Here is a 24,625-nt window from a genome sequence, read left to right as displayed (position 1 = left end):
TCACAGCTAATTTGTTTATAATAATTAAGGAATCTCATTAATGCCATTTTAAAAAAGCGGATTTGTATTTTTTCTTAAAAAATTTGCACAAACATTTTACCTTCACAGCACCCTCTACGATTTTTCAAAAATGTAGTGCAAACGATTACTAGGGGGAACCTACAAATCCAGCGAGTTAAAATACCGAAAAAGCAATTTCAAACGAATGTAATTTGCTGTATCTCCGGATCAACCCAATGGATTTTGATCTTTCTTTTTTTAATTGGTATGTAATTTTTACGTACATTACAAATATGCAATTTGTTTATAAGTTTATTAATTAATAAACAGTCTAATTTGTTTAAACAATTCTTGAAAAAATATTTTTTTTACAAAAAATTATTTTTTTAATCACAGTATCATTAATGATCGCAGAAAAAGTTAAAGTACAATTTAATAAATAAATGATTTTTATTAGATAATTATTTATTGAAGATAATTTATTTATTAAAGTATACCTTAAGGTGAAACAGTAGCGATCAACAGGTAGCGAAAACGCGTTCCAAGTTTGCAGCTGTAATTTTGAATATTTTTTCGAGATATTTGGCACACGTATTCGTAATATAATAAAGAATGGCGGTACAGAGCCCAATTTGAAAAATATATTATTATGTGGAAATTACTCTGTAATTAAATACAATATTAAAAAAAGGAGCCTGTGCCGCCATTAAGAAGAACAAAAAAATACACTTTCTTCAAATAAACTTATTTATCCGATGCCTAGATTTTGTGTCATTTTGGAACTACTAATGAAATAAAAAATTTTAGTAGTTCCAAAATGACACAAAATCTAGGCATCGGATAAAAAAGTTTATTTGAAGAAAGTGTATTTTTTTGTTCTTCTTAATGACGGTACAGGCTCGTTTTTTTAATATTGTATTTAATTACAGAGTAATTTCCACATATTAATATATTTTTCATATTGGGCTCTGTACCGCCATTATTTATTATATTACGAATACGTGTGCCAAATATCTCGAAAAAATATTCAAAATTACAGCCGCAATCTTGGAACGCGTTTTTGCTACCTGTTGATCGCTACTGTTTCCTCTTAACTTTTTCTATGATTAATAGGGATAGTATGATTAAAATCATGGATTTTTGGAAAAAAATTATTTTTACAAAAATTGTTTAAACAAATTAAACTGTTTATTAATTAATGTCTAGACAAATTACATATTTGTAATGTACAGAAAAATTACATACAAATTAAAAAAGAACGATTAAAATATATTCAGTAGATCCCGAGATATAGAAAATGATAGTAGTTTTAAGTTGCTTTTTTTAGTTTTTGAACTCGTGCATTTGTCGACTCCCAGCTCTCCCTTCACTTACCACGACTAGTCACCAGTTAAACTACATTTTTAAAATTTAGTGTAAAATACCAGCTTTTCTAATATGTAAAATGATTTTTTGTACAGACAATATGTTTGAAGTTATTCTAAATGTTTTTAAACTACAAAATTTCACAAATTTGGCATTAGAATTTTTGACTATATTAGATAATCTTTTTATCGTTTTTTAGTACATTTTGATAGAATCAGTTTTCTGCTTTCATTTGGCATACTCAGAATTGCCCTATCTTCATTATTTTCTGTCTTATGTTATTGCAAAATAAAGGTCTCTTGGATAAACAATTAGAATAACTCTTAAACTAATTAATAAATCGGTCTCAAATTTTGAGGGTTTGTTAAGTACCCCAATACCCAACTTTGGATGAAACACTAAAGTTCTAAGGAAGTTTTAGTAAAAGTTATTAACAAATAACGATTTTCACTTATTTTGCAATTTGCGTAGTAACAAATTAACTTTTTAACTTTCAAAAATCGGCAGTTTGAAGGTTTTTTAATGTTATAAAAAATTTAATTTTGTAATTTTATGTCAACTATTTAGCTTTTGAAAGGGGTGCACAAAATCGAAAAAATCGCGATTTTTGCACTAAATTCTTAATAATTAAAAAACGGACGCGAACTCTAGGCAGGAAACAGGTGGGTTTTCATCCTATAAGTGTACAATATAACTAAAAAAGTAGTCAGCTACCTGGATCTTTGAGTGTCCCGAACATGGTCTATTTCTAGCTTATTACCCTGGTCTAATATCCAATACAATCATGCCAGAATAATTAAATACTAAAGGCAAGACAATCCTAACCAGTAACCGCACATGTTGTTTGTCTTATTTGAATTCTCGCTGAGAATTGGGACATATGGTTGAAGCAAAACGGATGTTGTATTGAAACATAATACGAAGAGATTCAATACGTAAGTGGATTGTTTCATATAAGAAAGAAAGAATCCAATTTATATCTTAAGCACATGTTTATAGATTAAAAACGGTGAGATTTGTTTCCTTTTGTTTGTCATGTAAATAAAAGAAACATATCGGGGGTGAAAAGAACATGAACTCTTCGTGACTCATGATGTTTATTTACATTAATTGACAATAATAATATACAGGGTGTCCAGAAACTCTCCTGAGAAAAAAAGTCCGGAGATTCCCCAGATAATTTTAAAACAATTTAACCCAAATCACCTAGTCCAAAAATGCTTCCTAAGGGAGCTGGAGTTTTTTGAAGATGGCGCCTTGTAGGTACTTAGTTTTTTTTTAATACCTCCCGGACGCTTCTATTTAGAAAAACGAAAAGTGGTATGCCTGTTTATCTTCGACGGATAAATCGATTTTATAAGAGGGAAGTTACATAAAATTTTAAATTCGAAAAAAATGTTATAAATCACAACAGAGCATAATTTAAAACATGTATAAAAAATAAAAAAGTTGTTTTTGTTTTCCGTTTGGCCCATAAAGACGATTCTAAATTCAAATTAAAGCAACTAGCCTAAAACGCGTCGTGACGTCATATTGCCCGTCCGGAATAAGAATGACCTAACTACAAAAAGCCACATTTCTCAGGAGAGCAAAAAAAAACGATTTTTAAATATTTAAAATAGGGATTAAATTAGGAGTAATCGTTCAGGAGCATCGGTATGACGTTTGTTGTTACAACGCTGGCTTATATTTTTATCTTTAATGGTTCGAATTTCTTTAAATTAATTTAATCCCTCCATTTCAACCCTTTCTACAGTTGCGTCATTCTTTATCTAAATTTTTTTCAATATTTAAAATAGTGATTAAATAAACAGTAACCGTCCGGAACATCGGTATGGCGTTTATTCTTACAATGATGGCTTTTAGTTTCATCCCCATTGGTTCGAATTTTACTATCTCAATTTAATCTCCCCATTTTCAGCACTGTCTACAGTTGTGTCATTCTTGATCTTAAAATTTTTCTGTACAAAAAAACTATTTTTAAATATTTATTATGCCGTTTATTCTTACAGCGATGGCTCTTATTTTCATCCCTATTGGTCCAAATTTCATTATCTTAATTTAGTCACCCCATTTTCAACCTTATTTACAGTTGCGTCATTCTTCATCTGAAGCAAGGTCTAAAAGGGTGCTTATTTCAATAACGACGTGGCTCAGCACACAGTTACAGTTCTGTCGCTTTTGTATCATCTGTATACAGTATTTTAGAAGTTAATTACGCAATTAACAGGAATTGATAAAATTTGCAGTTACGTCATTCTTATTCCGGACCGGCGATATGATTATATGTTTACATTTTGCACCGAGAAAGTAAACAAAATTGTATATAATTTTAAATTAGACATTATTATAAACGTCAGGAGAAAATACAGTTATGTGACATTACAAGTGTTTTGATCGTTTGAACTATTCATAGAAAACTTCTTGTACTTTTCCAAATTGGTTTTATTTTCCATAGTAAATCTTCTTTCCTTTCCTTCAAAAACTGTATCAAACTCCAATCTCAACAAACTGGTATATGATAAAAGATAAAGGCAGTTTTTGTTTATATTCGATTCAGAGTTGGACCACCATCTCCATATAGCTATTTCAGCATCCTCATGCCTCCTCAGTAAAGTTATGCAGTCACAACTCTGAAAGGGATATAAACAATCTACCTATTGAAGGGAAACGATCGCGATACAATGATTCCACCTTTTGAGACGCAATCTAGCGACATCTCTGGTATTACGAGGAAAACAACGAAAAGCCCTACATACAAAGTTTACTACTTTTTAAACAATTAGAATAATTGAAATAAAAATATAATAAACAATATTTTAAATCTAAAACTTTTCGTTAATAAACCGCTTTATAATAAAAAATATTTTAAATCTAAGACTTTTCGTTAATAAACCGCTTTCTGGCTGCATCCCGTATCTCCGGATTTTACAATATATAATCACAGAGACGACGAAAATAGGAGAAAGCAAATAGAGGACACTTAGGCCACGCATTTACCGTCTCTTCGTCTAGGAAAAGGACCGAAAGACAGTTTCTAAATACTCAAAACTGAGTAAAAAAGGAAAAGATAAAGGCAGTTTTTGTTTATATTCGATTCAGAGTTGGACCACCATCTCCATATAGCTATTTCAGCATCCTCATGCCTCCTCAGTGAAGCTATGCAGTCACAACTCTGAAAGGGATATAAACAATCTGCCTATTTAAGGGAAACCATCGCGATACAATGATTCCACCTTTTGAGACGCAATCTAGCGACATCTCTCGTATTACGAGGAAAACAACGAAAAGCCCTAGATACAAAGTTTACTACTTTTTAAACAATTAGAATAATTGAAATAAAAATATAATAAACAATATTTTAAATCTAAGACTTTTCGCTAATAAATCGCTTTCTGGCTGCATCCCGTATCTCCGGATTTTACAATATATAATCATAGAGACGACGAAAATAGGAGAAAGCAAATATAGGACACTTAGGCCACGCATTTACCTTCTCTTCGTCTAGGAAAAGGACTGAAAGACAGTTTCTAACTGGTATATATTATTACAATCATAGAAAAAAGTGTTGTGTGATTTGGTAGAATGCGATCTTACCCTTCAAAAAATATGTCACGTATTTCAGCACCTGGAAAATTGGAAAGATACTACAAATCTGGCCTCCACATAAGTGGTCTGTAGCTTCGACATGATAGGTGTGAAATTTTAAACGTTCTTGCTGTTGATTGGATAGGAAGGGTAGCGTTATCTAGCCTCCACGCTAGGTACACCATAGCCTCCATACGGTACTTCCAATATTTAATATTATTTTATTCAAGTGGACAATAAAGGTAAAACACAAACAACTTTTGTTTCTTAATTATTTATTTATACAATAATGTGACATTTTACATAGAATTATGAGTATTTAATTTCGATTAAATATATGTTTACTTGTTGAATTTATCGGCTGCACACAACAGCTGTTCGGCCATTAGACCCAACAACAAAACGCGAAATAAAATGTGTATTTTAAAACAAACTGTTGGATAAACAGTACCTACAATCAGAAAAACTTACCTTTAAAAAGGTACTCGATTATGAAATAACAAAAATATCAAAAACACGACTGAATATCAGCTTTTTATGGTGACACAAACTAAACACAAACACCAAACACATCACATAACCGACCATATAAAATAAGTGAACGACAACGAACGAACGAACACGAACACAGATTACAGATTCACAGATAGCGCAGGATTTGTCAAAAGTCATGTTCCACCAATCACAATGCCGACATCAGCGCCTCTGACTAAACGGAAGGAAAATAACAACGATTACATGTTTTTTATTAGAGTTAGCGGGGCATGATTACAATGACATACGATAAATGTCATTAGAATATAAATATTTTTCCCTTATTCCACGACGATAAGCTGGCCAAATACCCTAGTAGATGGAGGCCAATGAACTAAAGAAGGAAGGATAAGAAGGATATATTACCTAAATATAACCATAAACATAACAATCTAGTAAAACTATGTGACGGCACGGGCCGTATGACCAATCTAGTAAAACTATGTGACCCCACGGGCCGTATGAACTATTTTAAATTACAGAAGATTTTAAATTTGTTATATCTAAGTTATTATGAGTTTTTGAAGCGTGAAATTATGGAAATCTAATTTTTAAAACTAAAACTAAATCTAAAACAAAACTGAACATTATTATGTAATAAAAAAATGTGCAAGTTCCCCATTTCTAGTATCGGTCATAGGCGTTCGTTTTGGGTAGGGCAATGGCTATTTTAACGCATAATGCGACATTGTAGGACTAGAAGGTACTCTTACTTTAAATCGGTTGGATGCACCGTAGAAATAAAGGTTATTTATGTATATTAATATAAATTATTAAACACAGTAAGAGACAATAATCGATAGAAAATTAGGAAAATGTAAAACAAAGAAGTTGTTACATTATATAGCATGTAACAGTATTAAGTACCTACATAATTCTGTAGAAATGAATATTCGAATAATACAACGTTGCAAAAACGACGAGCAGACCTATCCTCGGAATGTAGGGGGTGATGTACACAAGAGGTATAAGTATAGAAGAAGTAGACCCCTGACGTCAAATGGGTCTTGTAGAGGTGAAAATGGTGAGAAGTAGAAAAATACGTGTTCCTTGAAATTACTAAAGAATTTGCTGGCAGAGTTGGATGGCTAGGTGGCGTAGGGGCCTCTGTAGATATACAAGAAATCTAGAAGTGCCTATGCATTAACGTATTATATTACAGGCCCATCTGGTTTCTGGTAAATTGCAAAACATTTGTTTATATGAATAAAATAAAATTGTATTTAATACAACTCATTGTCTAATCTCCCCATTTATCATAATTTGTTACAAAATATATACTTAACGCCTTACGTTTTTTACTCACCTTTTCACCGCTATCTTCTTATTTTTCATTTCAACCTCTCTCCAACACTCTCACCCCTCTGACGCCAGGGGAGGCTTTTCTGTACATCTACAGAGGCCTCAACGCGATCTAGTCATCCAACTCTGCAAGCAAATTCTTTATTCATTTCATCGAACCCGTATTTTTCTACTTCTCACCATTTTTACCCCTACAAGACCCCTCTGACGCCAGGGGTCTACTTCTTCTACAGTTATAATTCTTGTACATCACCCCCTGGTCTACATCCCCGGAGGTTACTTCTACAGCCCCAACGCCACATACCTAACCATCCAGTTGTCTTCCATATTTGATTTGAAATTCTCACAAGTATAGTAGGTACTCATGCTGTATACAGGGTGTCCAGAAAAATAGTGCGTTCCTTTAAGGTATGGATAGAATACACAATTTAGAACAAAAAAGTCTTATACCATTTTTTTCTAAAGTTAACCGTTTAAAAAAAATTACATTGATTTCCATATTTGTACTTATATTTCATGTTCAGAAATCTTATTCATCTGGCAACATCGTAGGCACTACGAAATAATAACAGAAGAACTCGTTTGTGATTTACAGTATAAAATAATCCAACCTAATAGTACTTATGGATTTACTATTTTACTAAAATTATTTTTTGTTAAATGTATTGAAATACCTATTGGATATTTTTATACATCTTATACAACGAATTATACATCTTTTAACATAAAAACACATCCTTTACGTATCTGAACTAGTATTATGTATTTAGTAAGCTTTAAATGTGTTGAATGCTGAGAGCTTTAACTGAATTACGTTGGAGTTTACAGTTAGTCCAGAAAGCCACTGCGCATCCGCTAGGAAAAATATTCTAATTCGGATTGTTTGCACAATCTTACTTAAAAAGGACTCCTTTTAACAAATTTGCATGTTGCCAGGACCAAAAGGTGGTCAAAAATTTTTTAGACGTTTTTTTTTGTTTTTTTCCTAAAATTATTTTTTTTGCATGGAAAAAAGTTTTTTTTAGGTTTTTTGGATCATTCCAAACAGAAAAGGTTTTTAGTGACTTTTTTCTAAAATTGATAGTTTTTGACATATAAGCGATTAAACATTGAAAAATTGTGAAATCGGCCATTTTTAACCCTCAAAAACTATGTGAAAAACTAAAAATTTGAATGTTGCCAAGGTAGCTAGTTATTATTTAAACATCGATTGATGAAATCCCGAAGAGTTTTTTGCAATACAATATTCAAAACTCCTTTGTTTTTAATTGCTAATCAAGCGTGCGCGACACTATTTTCCACCGACAGTATGGTGCAAATGAAAGGAATAAATTCGTTATTTCGTAAACCGGCGCCTTTAAGGAAAAATCCCGAAATAGGTCGATTTTTATTTTTAAGTTATGATATTGTGGCATATATGGTATACTAGTGACGTCATCCGTCTGGGCGTGATGACGTAATCGATGATTTTTTTAAATGAGAATAGGGATCGTGTGGTAGCTCATTTGAAAGGTTCTTCAATTCTCTATTTAGTAATGTAATTATTTACATAATTATTTATACAGGATGTCCTTCTACTTCTTTTTTGTCAAATAATTTAATTTAATAAAAATTTTTGGACACTCTGTATAAATAATTATGTAAATGATTATATTACTGAATAGAGAATTGAAGAATCTTTCAAATGAGCTAGCACACGACCCCTATTCTCATTTAAAAAAATCATCGATTACGCCATCACGTCCAGATGGATGACGTCACTAGTATACCATATATGCCACAATATCATAACTTAAAAATAACAATAGACTTGTTTCCGTATTTTTCCTTAAAGTCGCCGGTTTACGAAATAACGAATTTATTCCTTTCATTTGCACCATACTGTCGGTGGAAAATAGTGTCGCGCACGCTTGATTAACAATTAAAAAACAAAGGAGTTCTGAATATTATATTGCAAAAAACTCTTCGGGATTTCATCAATCGATGTTTAAAGAATATCTACCTACCTTGGCAACATTCAAATTTTCAGTTTTTCACATAGTTTTTGAGGGCTAAAAATGGCCGATTTCGCAATTTTTCAATTTTTAATCGCTTATATGTCAAAAACTATCAATTTTAGAGAAAAGTCACTAAACACCTTTTCTGTTTGGAATGATCCAAAAACCCTAAAATAACTTTTTTCCATGCAAAAAAAAATAATTTTAGGAAAAAACAAAAAAAAAACGTTTAAAAAATTTTTGACCATCTTTTGGTTTTGGCAACATGCAAATTTGTTAAAAGGAGTCCCTTTTAAGTAAGATTGTGCAAAAAATCCGAATTAGAATATTTTCACTAGCGGATGCGCAGTGGCTTTCTGGACTAAGTGGAACTTAAATATACCAGATAATGTATCAGTAATTTGTCTACTTGTGAACTAAAATAATTAAGTTGTACTTACTTGAAAATAATTATCATACCTAATAAATATGCAAAGTAACCCACTTTCACGAACACATGCATTCAGACGAGAAATACAGGCAAACAATTTGAAAGAAATGATTATAGTATGCCTCTCCATTTAGTGATCTGCCATATATAATCAACATAATAACATAATAGATAATGCATTCACGATTCGAAAACATTTTCGGCATTGACACTAAACAGGATTCTTTCAAACTATCTGGTACTATCTGTTTACATGGGACTGTCTACGTTTAAATTTTCGTACCTCACATAGTTGACACATTTTAATTTGCATACCAGAATGTATTTTAATTTTTTGGTCAAACGGTTGCATTTAGAAAAAAATGTTATAAGAGTTTTTTGTTCTACATGGTGCCCTTTACCTACACCTTTAAGGAACGCACTATTTTCCGGGACACCCTGTATATGATATAGTTGAATGAATTATTATTTAAGGAAATTACAAATCTTTATCCTTTTTCAGATACTTATACATTGACGAAGCTCAATTCCAGCACAACATACGACATCATGGCCGCAACGAGAAACGTAGCAGGCCTCAGTGCTCTCTCCAACATCACTTCCTTCAATACCACTGCCGGTGTTGAGTCCTCCACCGTTCAATCTAATACGGCAGCAACATTTAGTTTAGCAATTATTTATATAAACCTTTTAGGAATCCTAAGATTAGCTTAAATATACATCTAATGTGCGAGATAGAATTTAATTAATTAATTTAATTTTCAGGAAAGTACGCCAGGCCACAAATGTTGAGTATACCAAACAAAATTTGATTTGATTTCTTTACTTCTTCTAAAGGTGTCTATCTTCTAGAAATGTTGGCGACCACATTAACCTATCTTATTCTATTCACAGCAGCTCAGTTAAATATATCAGTTGACGTTAGACCAGTCCACTTCCACATTTCAAATGCCTCTATTCGTTCCATGGCATCTTCTGTAAGGCTCCAGTTCTCTACTCCGTAGAGGACACTAAAGACGTAAGACGTAACATCTAACAATTCTTATGCGTATATTGGTATTTAGAAACGTTGCAAAGAATCTTCCTAAGACTGTTAAAAGAGTTTCTGGCTTTTTCAATACGAGTTTTTATTTCGTAGCTAAGATCCCAAGTAGGTATCCTTGCAGCCCAAATAGCATATTTTATCCCCTCTTTCTAACGGTGTATCGCTTATCGTAATTTGGGTCTTTGTGTTGGCGTTTTTACTAATGCTCATTACTTTTGTCTTCTTATAATTTAGTTTAATGGTGTATTTGTTACATGTTTCTACAACATCCATCATCCTAAGAAGCCACTACGCACTATCTGCCAGCAGCATACTATATCGTCTGCATATCCAATATTGTTCATAAGTTGGCCAATTCGTCAAAGATGTGTTTTTAGCTTTTATTTACACTACTTACAGCTTCAAAAGATTTCTTTACACTGTTCTTTAAACAACGTGTTTTAACTTTTCTAATAGTTTTTATTATCTCTCTCTAGACACTGATAGGTATGCGGCGTAATCTTTTCGAAAACTATAATATTATTCTTCAAAAAGCATTTTATAGTGGTCAAGTAATAAAAGCCTCATTTTACAATTACGAAGCATTGGAATGCCAAATATTAAGCGACATATAAAATTCTGAAAAGAATATTATCATCATCAATATTATCATTCGCCAGTTTGAGATTTTAATTCAAAAGCTCACTAATGAAAATCAAAGGGGGCTCGCCTACAAGTTATGTCAACACTTCCCCAGTGAATACAGCATTCTAGAACACACACCTAATGATCAACTAATTGTAATTAATTTAATTAGAGCATAATTAAAACTGCATTATGTTATTAATTTGGAATTGTAGGTAATGTAGGTCTAATGGCGCCTGAGTTGGGTCGATATATTGCGTTACAAAATAATAATTTCATTTTTCAAAATACATACTTGGTATTGATGATATAATGCATGCGTCCTCATTTAACGCAATTTAACTGCGAATAAAGTTAGTCCTGGATCCCGCGTACGAAAAAAAAGTTGATTAATAGCAAGCTGAAAATTTGTTAATAGCTTAACGGTGTCTACTCGGACAAACTTTGATGTATGGGAACATTGGAACAGGGGAAGTTTTAATTGTGGAACAGGTTAAAAATTTGGAAACGACCCATGTATTTTGTCGGATAGAACTTCCAATTGATTTGTTACCCTTTCATTAAATTCTCATGCAAAAATTAGACTGGTATTTATCACCAACTGGGCATTTTAATAAGTCCGACACGTAGAACATGTCAAATGTTCTGACAGGAATTATGACAGGTGATAGGTGGCAGTCTGATTTTTGCATTAGAGTTTAATGAACTTCAGAAAAGAGCTCTTAGAATAATGTATAAAATGAAATTTAGAGATTCTTGTAGAGGCATCTTTAGACAAAACAATATTCTTACAATTCCTGGTCTGTATATATTTTCGTGTATAATGTATTTACATTGCAAAATTTATGAATTTAATAAATTTCAGTTTAACCATGTTTATTCAACAAGATTCAGAGACCATCACTTTATGCTTCCACAACATCGTTCTGTTTTGTTGGAAGGTAGCACACATTATGCAGCCATAAGTTTCTTTAACAAATTGCCAATAGATATACGAATGAATTTACATCAGCCAAACTTTCGGAGGTGTGTACATCAATACATTTGTGAGCTAGAGCCATATTCTAAAAATAACTTTTAAGTATGTTTTGTCTTATTTATTAATTTATATACTTTTGTATATACTTTTTGTATTTACAATTTATATACTTTTTGTATAAACTTTGACTTGTCTCATACATGTACTTTGTACAATGTCGCATGTGATGAATAAATTTGACTTGACTTGACTTGACTTGAAAGGGTAACAAGTCAATTGGAAGTTCTGTCCGACAAAATACATGGGACGTTTTCGTAGTCTGACGTTCCAAATTTTTAACCTGTTCCACAATTAAAACTTCCCCTTTTCCAGTGTTCCCGTACATCAAAGTTTGTCTGACTAGACACCGTTAAGCTATTAACAAATTTTCAGCTTGCTATTAATCAACTTTTTTTGGTACGCGGGATCCAGGCCTAACTGTAATTAATATATATCAATTCAGAGCGAACCAGTAAAAAAGTGACAATTAGCGCCAAATAAAAAAGAATGTTGTTCAATGGAATATAAACTCGATAAAAAATATATAACATGACATATTGTTTTCATTTAAAAACTGGTCCCAATAAAAAATTACTATTGCACTAATCCAAGCATCTACTTGAAACTTGACTGTACATGTCAATTATTCGCCCAATTTTTACATATTGAAGCGAAACATGGACTTTATATCAGCGGAAAATAAATATGCTGTTGGAAATAAGGAAAGGTCTCAGTATGATGTTTGGTCCTCAAAGAGATGAAGTAACAGGAAAGTGGAGAATATTGCTAATTTAGCCATAATACTAAATTGGGGACTCTGTATGGTACCGAAAACATCGTCAGACATAAAAGCTAACCGGATAAGATAAATAGGTCATGTGGTAAGGTTAGAGGAAGAGAGAGTGTTAAAGACAGTATCTTTTAAGAGGTCAGATGGTGAAGATCATCATCATCATCATATATCATACATCTCCAAGTGGAGCAAAGGGCATCTTGCGGTGTTTCAAGTAGCATGAGGAATGATGGTGAGGTTGCTAGTCCCACGCATCATCTGTTGAGTTCCGTCCAATTTTGTTTACTAGTTTTCTCCATTCTCTTCTGTTTTTTGCTATCTTTTTTGCATCGTTCCATGTTAAATTATTTTCTTTGAGTTCTTCCTCTATTGTTCTTTTCCACGTATAACATGGTCTACCCATTCTTCTGTTGCCTTGAGCATTGTAATGCAGAGCTTGTCTAGCAATATTTGTTGCTGGTTTTCGTAAGGTGTGTCCTATCCACTTCCATTTCCGTTTTTTTATTGTATGTTCTATCCTTTGTTTATTTGTTATTCTCCACAATTCGTCATTAGTAATTTTGTTTGGCCAAAATATTCTCAGTATAATACGTAGGCACCTGTTAATGAAGGATTGTATTTTCTGAAAGAATTTTTTATGGTGTTTCCATGTTTCTGCTCCATATAACAGGACAGACTTTACATTAGTTTCAAATAATCGTAACTTTGTTCTTCTGCTGATGTTTGTCGAGGCCCATATCTTGCGCAAAGAGTTGAAAGCGTTTTGTGCGAAGCTTATTCTTTGTGTTATGTCCTTTTCTGTGCTTCCTGTTGTGTTTAGCAGACTGCCCAAATAACAGAAATCTTTTACTTCTTTTATTTGTTTCCCTTCCAAATATATATTGTTTCCGTTCGTTTCCCCATTTGATAGTATTTTCGTTTTTTTTCGGATTTATTTTTAAGCCGGTTGTTTTTGCTATGTTGTTCAATCTGGTGATTTTGTTTTGCATGTGTTGTCTGTTTGATGTTATGAGACATATGTCGTCAGCGAACTCTAGATCCTCTAGTTTTGTAAATGGTGACCATTGTATACCTGTTTTTTATCTTCAGTTTGTTTCATTATCCAATCTATGACTATTATAAACAATGTCGGTGACAAGACACAGCCCTGTCTTACTCCTTTTTTGATGCTTATTTGTTGGGATAGTTCCCCTTCATGTTCAACTCTGGCAAAACATTCGTCGTAGAAAAGCCTTATTACTCTTATATATTTGTCTGGTATTCCATAGAGTTTTAATATCCTTCACATCATATTACGATTTATTGAATCAAACGCTTTTTTGAAGTCTACAAAGTTGATATAAACTTCCTGATTCATTTCTGCTGATTGTTCCAGGATGATTCTTAGGGTATTTATATGGTCAATACAGGAATTGTTCGATCTGAATCCTATTTGGTTAATTCTTAATTTTTCATTTATGGGATCTTTAATTCTCTCCAATATTATTCTGGCCATTATTTTGGTAGCTACAGTGAGAAGATTGATTGGTCTCCAGTTTTCGCATAGTGTGAGATTTCCTTTCTTTGGTAGCTTTATTATAACTACTTCACCCCAATCTTTTGGTATCTTTTCCTCGATCCAAATTTTTTTAAATAGTAAGTAGTACATATCCACTGAGAAGTTTAAGTGTGATTTTATCAGTTCTGCGGGAATTCCATCACCAGCCGCTTTGTCGTTTTTTAAAAGGTTTATAGCATACCTTATTTCGTCCTTCGTAAATTCGTCGTTTCTTATGATTAATGTTTCGTTTCTCTCAGTGTCTTCCATCTATATTTGTGATTCAATTCCTTCTTCATAGAGTTCTGCGAAGAATTGTGTCCATCTTTGGGCAATTTCTTTTTGACTTGTGAGTGTTTCTCCTTCTTTCCCCATTAGTTTCGTTCTTTGCTGGCTCTTCCCCCCTTTAATTTCTTTGGTTATTGCGTAAAGTGTCCTTGTGTCATGCATTATCGCTGCTTCCTCTGCTTTTTCTGCCATTTGTTCCATATACAGCCTTTTATCTGTTCTGGCTTGTTTTTTAATTTCTTTATTTTTTTCTGTGTATTTTTCCTGCATTTCTTTTTGTTTTATCGGGTTTGTTGTTTTGATCAATTCAGTTTTGATTGCTCTCCTTTCCTTGATTTTTGTTTTAGTGTCCAGCGTTATCCATGGTCGATCAGCTTTCTCCTTGCACCCTAATATCTCTTTCCCTGCTTCCATGTACGCGTTTTTATATATTTCCCATATACCTTCAATGCTAGATTTTCCTACTGATGGTGAAGATCAATAGATGAAAAAGATGTCAGGATGATGTTGCAGCCAATTTATATAGGATTGAAATACAACCATGGGAAATGGAAGCGCAAGATCGTAGAAGATGGTAGGCTATAGAGAATGCGGTGAAGACTCACCCCGAGTTGTAAAGCCAGTTAAAAAAAAGAAGATATTTTGTCACCCACGTCTCTGAGCCATACAGGGAAAAGCTTTCCACTATTGTCTTAAAGGTTTGTTGTTTAGTTTTGTTTGGAATATTCACTTATTCCAGGGAAGAAGGGGTCTTCCTTCATATATCCTTTCTGCAGATATATTTTTAGTAGACTCTTTTCACTGATCATTCTTGTGGCATTATTTCCATTTGTTCTTCCTGTTTTATCCTAACTGCCCTTATCTTCGATTTCAGGTCCTCCATACCTATATCAAATATCATATCCCGCTAATTGTGACTTCTTATGTGCTGTACTCTTTTACATAAACCCTGAAAACTTTTCTTCGTATTATTCTCATCTACGTGGCTAATTATTATATCGGTTATAAGAACCCAAGTTTCAGCTCATGGAGCACTTCAAATCTTTCTGCTGCTTTGTTAAATTTGATTCCTGATAATCTACTCAACAACCGATAGCTGCCAGCTGTGATTTAATTCCTCTTTAATGAAATGACTGTAGTTTATCAGCGGATACCAAAGTCTTTAAAATTGGACCACTACCATCTAATGTGATATTTCAGCCGATAGCAAATTTTCGCGCCCGCTGCCACTTCATCCTCTCATCTTTTCAGTGGTCTTTCCTTTGGTCTTGCGCCCTCTACTTTATTATCTAACGCTCTTTTCGGCAAATTTTCGGTCTCCATTCTCACTACATGACCAGCACATTGAAATATCTAAAGTTTAACGAATTCTGAGATCGGTGTCTCTTTAAATACTTGCTAGAATTCATGGTTGGAGCCAGATCTCCATACTCCGTTTTCGTTAATCTATATGATCATATGTATGTTCAAACCTACTTACTTACTTACTAGCCAACGCCCACCCTTGGCATGTTAGCCATTAGGTGGCGCGCTGATAGACGAGCCGCTTCTCGTAGGCGATCTTCATCCTCCTCGGGTGGGTCTGTTATCAGGGCTGGGCACACTGGCAGGTGAGCAGCCTCCATCTGGGGCTGATTGCATAGTGGACAGTTGTCATTTTCGCGGACGCCGATGCGATGTAGATGGGAGGCCAGATAGTCATGCCCCGTAGTTGTTCTGAACACGGCTACACTAATGGGTCTCGGCAAGTTGCGAGGGATTGGTGACTCTATTAGGTGGGCCCAAAATTTTCCAGCACCGGCTTGTATTTTCTGCTCTTTTATCTTCGCTTTGATTCCTCTTCTAATGGTGGACTTTGCTGATGTGTACGATTGGAAGCTAAGGGGCTGTGGAAGAGTAGTGTCTTCTTTTGCAAGTTCATCCGCCGCTTCATTCCCTTCAACTCGGCATGACTAGGGATCCATTGTAAAGTAATCAGCCACCCTTTTTCCAGCAAGTTCGATAGCTGGACGCGGCAAGATATTGTTTTGGCACAGTCGGTATATCGATCAAGAAGGCAACTTTTTGGGGTGTTGGAAATTCTCATGATTTTTAGCAGCTTCGTGTATAGCAGCAATTTCGCCGTGGTAGTTGGTGAGAGGGGCCCCCACAGCTATGGAGCCTTTGGAGAACGTTGAGACATATCCTGCTCCTGTTCTTCCCGAGTCCGGCATCAAGGAGCCATCGCAGTAGATGTGGAGCCACTCATGCGGTGGGTACTTGGTGTGTATCGTCTCTAGGGCGGCTTTCCTTAGGACAATGTCTGGCGATAAGTGCTTCGGGTCGTTATGGTTTTCAAGACGTAGTTCTGTGTTTGGTAGACAGCGGGCCAGTGTAGTTTGTGCTGGGAAGGGGGCGGCTTCCGACAGGTCCAAACCTACATGTTCAAACCTACATTATAATTAGATTCTTTATTTCATTTCGGTTTAGAGATGATCCCTTACGTAGGTTTCAATCTCTCCAGACCTCATCAGAAGGGCTATATGATCAGCTCGGATCAAATAGCTACTGTGATGAGGTCTGGGGAGATCTAATCGTACGTAAGGAGATAATTGATCATCTCTGAACTGAAATAAAACATAAATATATTATTTCTAATCAATTCCAAGTACAAAGTTGGTAATTTTAAATAAAAACTTTAAATTATAATCAGAACAGTTATTTTTATATTCACTGAGCAGCCTGTAGAATAAAAACTAACCACATTTTTAAACATTGTCTAATCATCTAATGTTGCTGATCATTTAAATACATATTAAAAAAAAACTCAGTTGACTAAATTGTGGTATCTCAAATCATTATGGACTGGCCTATATTCTAAACTTGAAAAGGGGAGAAGAAAAGAAGTGATATAATATTTTGGATGTCACAAACATAAGTTTGTCTTTAAGATCCCAGGTGGTTTATCTTTCAACGAAGTAATAGCTGTGTACAATATTTATCGTGGGTGACAAAGAAAGTCATCAATCACCTTTGTTTACAAGTGTAAATCATTATCCTTTATAAGCAGCTGTGCCAAAATGTTAGGTAACTTTTATAATCGAATTCTGTTTTTAAGCTATCAATTTTATTTGTTCCACTAATTTAGACCTTTATTCGTATGAATTCTAAGATAAATCTTGATCTAGAAATAAGATCTAGAATAGAACAGGCCAGAAAATCCTTTGAGAAAATTTCAAATTGGTATGTCACTCACGAATAAAACTCTAAATTTGACAACGTTTATCAAATTGCTAAGTTTGGTTGATTCTTCTCTATCCATTTCAAACGAGGAGCCTTAAAACATCAACTGTAAATAAATTAGAGGCCTTTTAAATGAATCTACTGGAGAATCCTTAAGATTTCATGAACATCGCATACCTCAAACTAAGAAGTGTTGTATGGAATGGGCAATGAATAAAAACTTTTCAACGCAGTGAAACTTTTCCTTATCTAGTATGCTCATAACCATAACGAATTCTTCTTCTTTTTGTGTCGCGCTTGTTTTCAAGCGTTGGCTATCGTCGTATTAACAAGCTGATGAAATATTTCTCGATGTCAGCCATATCAAACAATTCCTCGCCCGTTCGACCTGTCCATTGTCTAATGTTACGCAGCCAGGAGAGTTGTTTTTTTCCAACCCAGCATTTTCCTTCGATTTTGCCCTGGATTATCAACGGGAGTAAGCGATATTTAGGTACTTTCAATATCATCATCATCATCATTCAACCCGGATCTATCCACTGCTGGATATAGGTCTCCCTCAGTATTTTCCATGCATTTCTGTTTTGTGCTGTTTGAATTCGTTTTATGCAGTTTTTGTCGATCCTTTTTATGTCATCAGACCATCTGGTTGGCGGACGACCTCTACTTCGATATGCTTCTTGTCTTGGTTTCCAGTGTATTATTCGCTGTGTCCATCTGTTGTCCGACATTCTAGCTATGTGTCTAGCTCAGTTCCACTATAGGGTCATAATTCTTTCTATGGCATCCGTCACTCCCGTTCTCCATCTTATCTCCCTGTTCGTAATTCGATTCCGACGAGAAATGCCTAACATTGAGCGTTCCATGGCTCTTTGGGTAACACAAATTTTATTTCTTACTTTCTTGGTTATTGTTAAAGTTTCTGCACCATAGGTAAGTACTGGTAACATACACTGATCAAAGACTTTTCTTTTGAGACACATAGGCAGTTCTGACTTAAAGATATAGCTCAGCTTGCCGAATGCCAACCAAGTGAGTCCTATGCAGCGGCTTAGTTCGCACTATCCTTCCTATGCGTATCTCATGTCCTAAGTACTTATAAAAGGTGATATATTCAATAGGCATGCCATTTACTGAAATCTCTTCGCTTAACATAGGATTTGTCATGATTTGTGTTTTTGTATGGTTGATTTTTAATCCAACTTGTAAGGCCGATGCCACATTATGCGTTTTGACCGGATGCGTTTCCGCCGCATCCGGTAAAAACGCATAGTGTGACAGATTGATCCGGTTGCGTTGAAAACGGATGCGTTTTCACCGCATCCGGTCAAAACGCATAATGTGGCATCGGCCTAAGGAGGCTAGGTATAGTTTCTTCAATTGCGATACTGCATCATCGATGCTGTCAGCAAAAAGAACAATATTGTCAGCGAATCTCAAATGACTAATTTCTCCGTTGATATTAATTCCTTTTTCACTCAGATTTGCGTTCTTAAACATATGTTCTAAGAATGTTCTAAACAATTTTGGCGAAATTGTGTCTCCCTGTCGCACTCCCCGTTTTATGTTAAATGCGTTGGTCTTTTTATCTACCAGTCGTGCCAGTTTCACGCTTGCTGTCGCATTTTGATAGATGTATTTAATCATGTTTATATAGCGATGATCTATCTATACAACACTCTGTTAAGGCTTTTAGCATTTGTTGATGACTTATGGTGTCAAAAGCTTTTTCGTAGTCAACAAATATCAGGACTAATGGCTTGTTATATTCAACAATCTTCTCTATTAATTTCTTAATTACTTGTAAATGATCATTCGTGCTATATCCTGCTCTAAAACCTGCTTGCTCTTTTGGCTGATAAAAATCCAACTTACTTCCTAGTCTATTGGTAGTAAGTCTTGTGAATAGCTTATATACTTGTGACAGCAAGCTAATGGGTCGGTAGTTTCTAAAGTCGTCGATATCTCCCTTCTTATGGAGTAAGACGATTTCTACGTTGTTCCACTGCGTCGGTGTTATCGCTTCCCACAGGCATTTATTGAATAATTTAGCAAGTGCCAGTAAAAGTGTATTTCCTCCTAGTTTTATGCTTTCAGTCATTATTTTGTCTTCACTTGGGGATTTATTGTTCTTCATCTTTTGAAGCGCATTTTTAACTTCACCCATAGTTATGTTCGGCATTAACTCTGAGCCTTGATTCTCTATTTTTGGTAAAGGGCGTCTTTCACCGGATTCACTTGTTTCATTAAGTTGTCTGTAGAAGTCTTCTACTGTTTTCACTATTTCTTCCTTATCAGTCACAATGTCGTCTTGTTTATTTCTTAACTTATGTATGTTCTTTTTTCCTGTGGACATGTTGTGTCTTAGAACTTTCAAAATTCTATTTTCCTCTACCAGCCTTATCACCTCTTTCATGTTATGTTGCCTTATGTCTTTTCGGATTTCTTTGTTTACTGCTTTACTGAGTTGAGTAGTTTGTCTTATAGCTGTCCCTCAGCCTCCTTATTTCTTCTATAAGATTTTTAGTGTTAAGACTTATTTTTTCATGTTTTTTCTTCATTTCATTATATTATGACCGAAGTACTCCTTCCTCATTTTTATGACGTTGATCAATTATCGCTCTTTGTGTATGGTCTCATCGTTCGTTGGGTATGTGTGCTGACCGTTTTAAAATTGACAACTCGAACGTTTCCAATTTGCTAAAATTCATCATTTTTGATATCCATAGAACAAAACGAACCAGATGTAGCACCTCAATACTCTTAGACGTGTGGTCAATGACAAACTTCCACTGCACAATACATAACACCAGCTAATAAAGCTTTTTCGTGCAAGTTCTATTCTGGTCTAAATTTCCTGATCACTTTCAACCCTGCAATCAATTCAGCTACCTAGATATCTAAAGTGTTCCACCCTTTCCAGAATTTTGTTATCTAGTTTTAGTTCTGAGTCTTCGATATTAATTTTTTTAACCACTATCTGTTTTGTTTTGTTTTTTGAGTTGATTGTTAAGCCCTTTGGAGTAGGTACATTCATTGTTTACAGCTTTCAAAAAGGTTTGAACGTCTTCTAGACTCTCTGCCATTATGACACTATCAGATGCGTATCTGACGTTATTAATGGTTTTACCACCGATTTTAACGTCTTCGCGACGAATATTTAACACTTCCTCAAAATTTGGTTCGGTGTAGGCATTGAACAATGTCGGTGACATAACACCATAATGAATTCCACACCGTAAAATATAGTTTTCTTATAATTCGGAAGCCCAGCTTATAGTCTGTTTGATATGTCATCAATCATAAATTCTTCTTCTTTTTCTTCCAGCTTCCCTAACTGGGTCGCGCCTGTTCCATCTTCGGATGCTTCCTCATATATTACCCTTCGGATGACCAAGGGGGGTAAATTTGGACCCCAGCGTATGTTTTTCTTTAATATATTCAAAAGTATTTTCAATTTTTAACTCATAATTTTTTATTTGACTTTAATATCATTCTAGATATCCTCATATTTTGAAATAAAAAAATTCCCTATATTTTACGCATAAAAAATATATTCTGAAGTTGATGTTTAGTAAAATACCGTCTATTATGTGTAATTCCAAGTATTTTGACACTGCGCGTTCTCAAAATCTATTTTTAGAATGTGGTGCCTCTTGATGTACGAATCATGACATTCCTGTCTGCTACAGTTAGTCAGTATTATTACAGGCGTATATTATTACAGTTTCTTAGTATTTTGTCTACATATAATATCTGATATGGCCCGCAAATATCTTACTGCGGCTGAGTTACAGGAAATTGTTACTGCTAGTGATTTTTATGATAATATAGAAGATGAAATAGTATCAGAAAACGAGGATGTAATGTTAGATGAAGATTTAAATGCAGAAAACATTCATTCCAGGTCATTTTTGACCTGGGGTCATTTTTTACCCCCGTTGGTCATCCGTGTAACAAAAAAAGGTTGGTCATGGGAAGGTCAAATAGTCATAAATTAAATAGGTTAAAAATATTTCAGTCAATTATAACAGTTTTAAATGAAATCAGGCACAGCTGCTCAGGAATAAACAAAACCACCCTGGTTAGCATCAGAAAAGCTGCATATTGCAGAAGAGATGGTATTTAATAAAAATAAAATTATTTAGATTATAGGAAATTAAAACATGGTTTTTAATAAATTTATCACGTCTTATATTTAAAATGTGCTGGAAGTTCTGTGGTAAACTGTCCCAAGAAATTAACTAAGTATTTAGTGAGATAAGGGCGTAACTTACATTTTGAGGACGCCGTCAATATATTTGAATCATCATCATCATGACATCTACACTCCTAACGGAGTGAGTGTGCCCCTTTTTGGGCCCTTCCGAATCGTGTGTCGCGAAGAATCAATCCGCATGAACATGAACATTTTGGTTTTACAATTGGTTGCGTGACTTGGCATCCTCTACAATTTTTCTCCATTTGTTCCTGTTTTTGCTTATGGTTACCCATTCTCTAACTCCTAACTTCTTAAGGTCCTCGACTATCTGGTTCTCCCATCTGGTTTTTGGTCTTCCTCGTGGTCTGCCTGATACAGGTCTTCATTAAGTAATTTTCTTCATAACTGCTTCTGGATGTCTCCTTTTGAAGTCTCATTCATCAAAGTCTCTGTGCCTTGATAAGTCAGACGATGTCTTCTCCTTTCAAAAGTTCTCTTACTTCGTGATTCTTCAGATTTCTAAATTCATTATTACCTAAGTTTGGTGGGCCTGTTATCCTTCGAGTTATTTTTTTTCTCTAGGATCCTCAATATTTCTTCATCTTTCTGTGCCAGACACATTACTTCAGTACCATACTGGTCTAATTGCTGCTCTGTAAATTTTCAGTTTAGTATTCTAAATAAGCTTCTTATCTTTGAGGAAGTATTTCCAGTAGGTTCTGTTTTCTGTCTGGATTCTTTCATTGGTTAGGTACTATGCTTCTATCATTAGTTCCATTAACTCATCATCATAATCATCCAGGATTTTGCGTCCACTGCTGGACATAGGCCTCCCTCATTTTTGTCCATTGTGCTTTATTTTGAGCACTTTGCATCCAATTTCTAGACATTTTCTTGAGATCGTCGGTCCAACGAGTAGGTGGTCTTCCGCTACTTCTTTTGTGTAATCTCGGCCTCCACTCAAGTAATCTCTTCGTCCATCTCCCATCACTGATTCGGGCGACGTGTCTTGCCCAGTTCCATTTCGGAGTGGCATTTCGGGAAATTACATCGGTAACTCCTGTTCTTCGTCTTAAGTCTTCATTTATAACTCGGTCACGAAGCGATATACTCAGCATTGACCTTTCCATTTTACTCTGGGCTATTTGCAGCATTTTAGAAGTTGTAGCTGTCAATGTCAAAATTTCGGCACTATAAGTCATCACAGGCAACACACATTGGTCAAATGTTTTACGTTTTAAAGAAATTGGTATATTGCTTTTAAAGATGTCTTTGAGTTTCCATAGGCTGCCCATGCTAAGTTTATTCTTCTTTGTAGTTCGCATGTTTGGTTGTCTCTTGTAATCTTTATTTCGTATCCAAGGTATATGTATTTTTCCACAAGCTCTATTTCGTTGTCTCCAATATTGATATTTCCGCTTGGTACTAGGTTTGTCATGAATTTTGTTTTTGGAGATGTTTATTTTAAGACCTACACTGGCACACACTAACTGAAGTTCATGTAGCATTGTACATATCTCCTTAAGGTTGTCAGAGAATAAAACTATGTCGTCTGCGAATTTCAAATTTGTTAATCTTCTACCGTCAATATTCAGGCCTCGCTCTTCCCAGTTAAGTTTTTTACAAGCATATTCTAGTACTGCGGTAAACAGTTTAGGCGATAAGGTATCGCCCTGTCGGACTCCTCTGCCGATTGGGATATGATCCGTGTTTTTATGTAGTTTCACCGACATAGTTGCGTTCTTGTATGTATTGTAAATTAACCTTGTGTATCTGTAGTCAATTCGGAGTGCTTCCAGAATTTTGTCAAATTCTACCGTGTCAAAGGCTTTATGGAAATTTACAAAAGCCAAAACGAGTGGTCGATTGTATTCGATAGTGTTTTCTATTACCGTTTTAATGCTCTGTAGGTGATCATTTGTTTAAAATCCGGTAGGAAATCCCGCTTACTCCATTGGCTGGTAGAAATCAAGTTTTTTCTCAAGGCGATTCGTTACTATTCTTGTAAGGAGTTTGTATAAGTGACTAAGAAGGCTTATAGGTCTGTAATTTTTTAATTCATGGGGATCTCCTTTTTTGTACAATAGAATTACTTCAGCATTGTGCCATTTGTCGGGTATATTACTATCTAAAAGGCACATGTTAAAAAGGTTTTTTATTTTCTTAAGAAGACAAGTGCCTCCGATTTTGATTGCATCAGTAACTACAAAATCCTCGCCTAGAGATTTGTTATTCTGAGCTTTTCTTAGGGCTAGTTTTATTTCGTCGATTGTGATTTCCGGTAGCAGTTCTGATCCTTGGTTGACAATGCCCTTTTTCCTTGTTAATATTTCTGGTACTTGATCTTCCTTGCTATTTACTTTGTGTTGACTTGTGTACAGCAATTTGTAGAAGTCTTTCAACTATTTTAGGGGTTTCCTCTCTGTTGGTTGTAAGATGACCATTTCTATCTTTAATCTTTATTATCTGCATTATCCCCGTTCTTAGTCTTCTTCTCAATACTATCATACTTCTATTGTTCTCAATGGTATGTTCGATTTGTTCTTGGTTGTATTTTCGAGTGTCTTGTCTAATAGCTTTGGGTATTTCTTTATTTAATTTTTGTAGTTCGTTAGCTTTAGTTTCCGTGTCGCTTCTCATTTCTCTCCATTAACTACCCCAAGATATTTAAAATGTTCTAC

The 24,625-nt window shown here is 34.6% G+C and overlaps 1 protein-coding gene across 1 annotated transcript in view; it reads left to right on the top strand.

The window, feature by feature from the left end:
- Positions 1–23,478, top strand: part of LOC114324192 (hemicentin-1) — a 244,904-nt gene extending 221,426 nt beyond the window's left edge. The window contains exon 9 of the mRNA XM_050650522.1: positions 9,719–23,478. Coding sequence (XP_050506479.1) covers positions 9,719–9,930 — 212 coding nt within the window. The 3' untranslated portion in view covers positions 9,931–23,478. The remainder of the gene's footprint in view (positions 1–9,718) is intronic.
- The last annotated feature ends 1,147 nt before the right edge of the window (positions 23,479–24,625 follow it).

Source organism: Diabrotica virgifera, chromosome 5 (assembly GCF_917563875.1).
Source record: "Diabrotica virgifera virgifera chromosome 5, PGI_DIABVI_V3a".
NCBI lineage: Eukaryota > Metazoa > Arthropoda > Insecta > Coleoptera > Chrysomelidae > Diabrotica > Diabrotica virgifera.
Note: the sequence above shows the minus strand (reverse complement) of the source record. Positions and strands in the feature narration are given on the sequence as shown.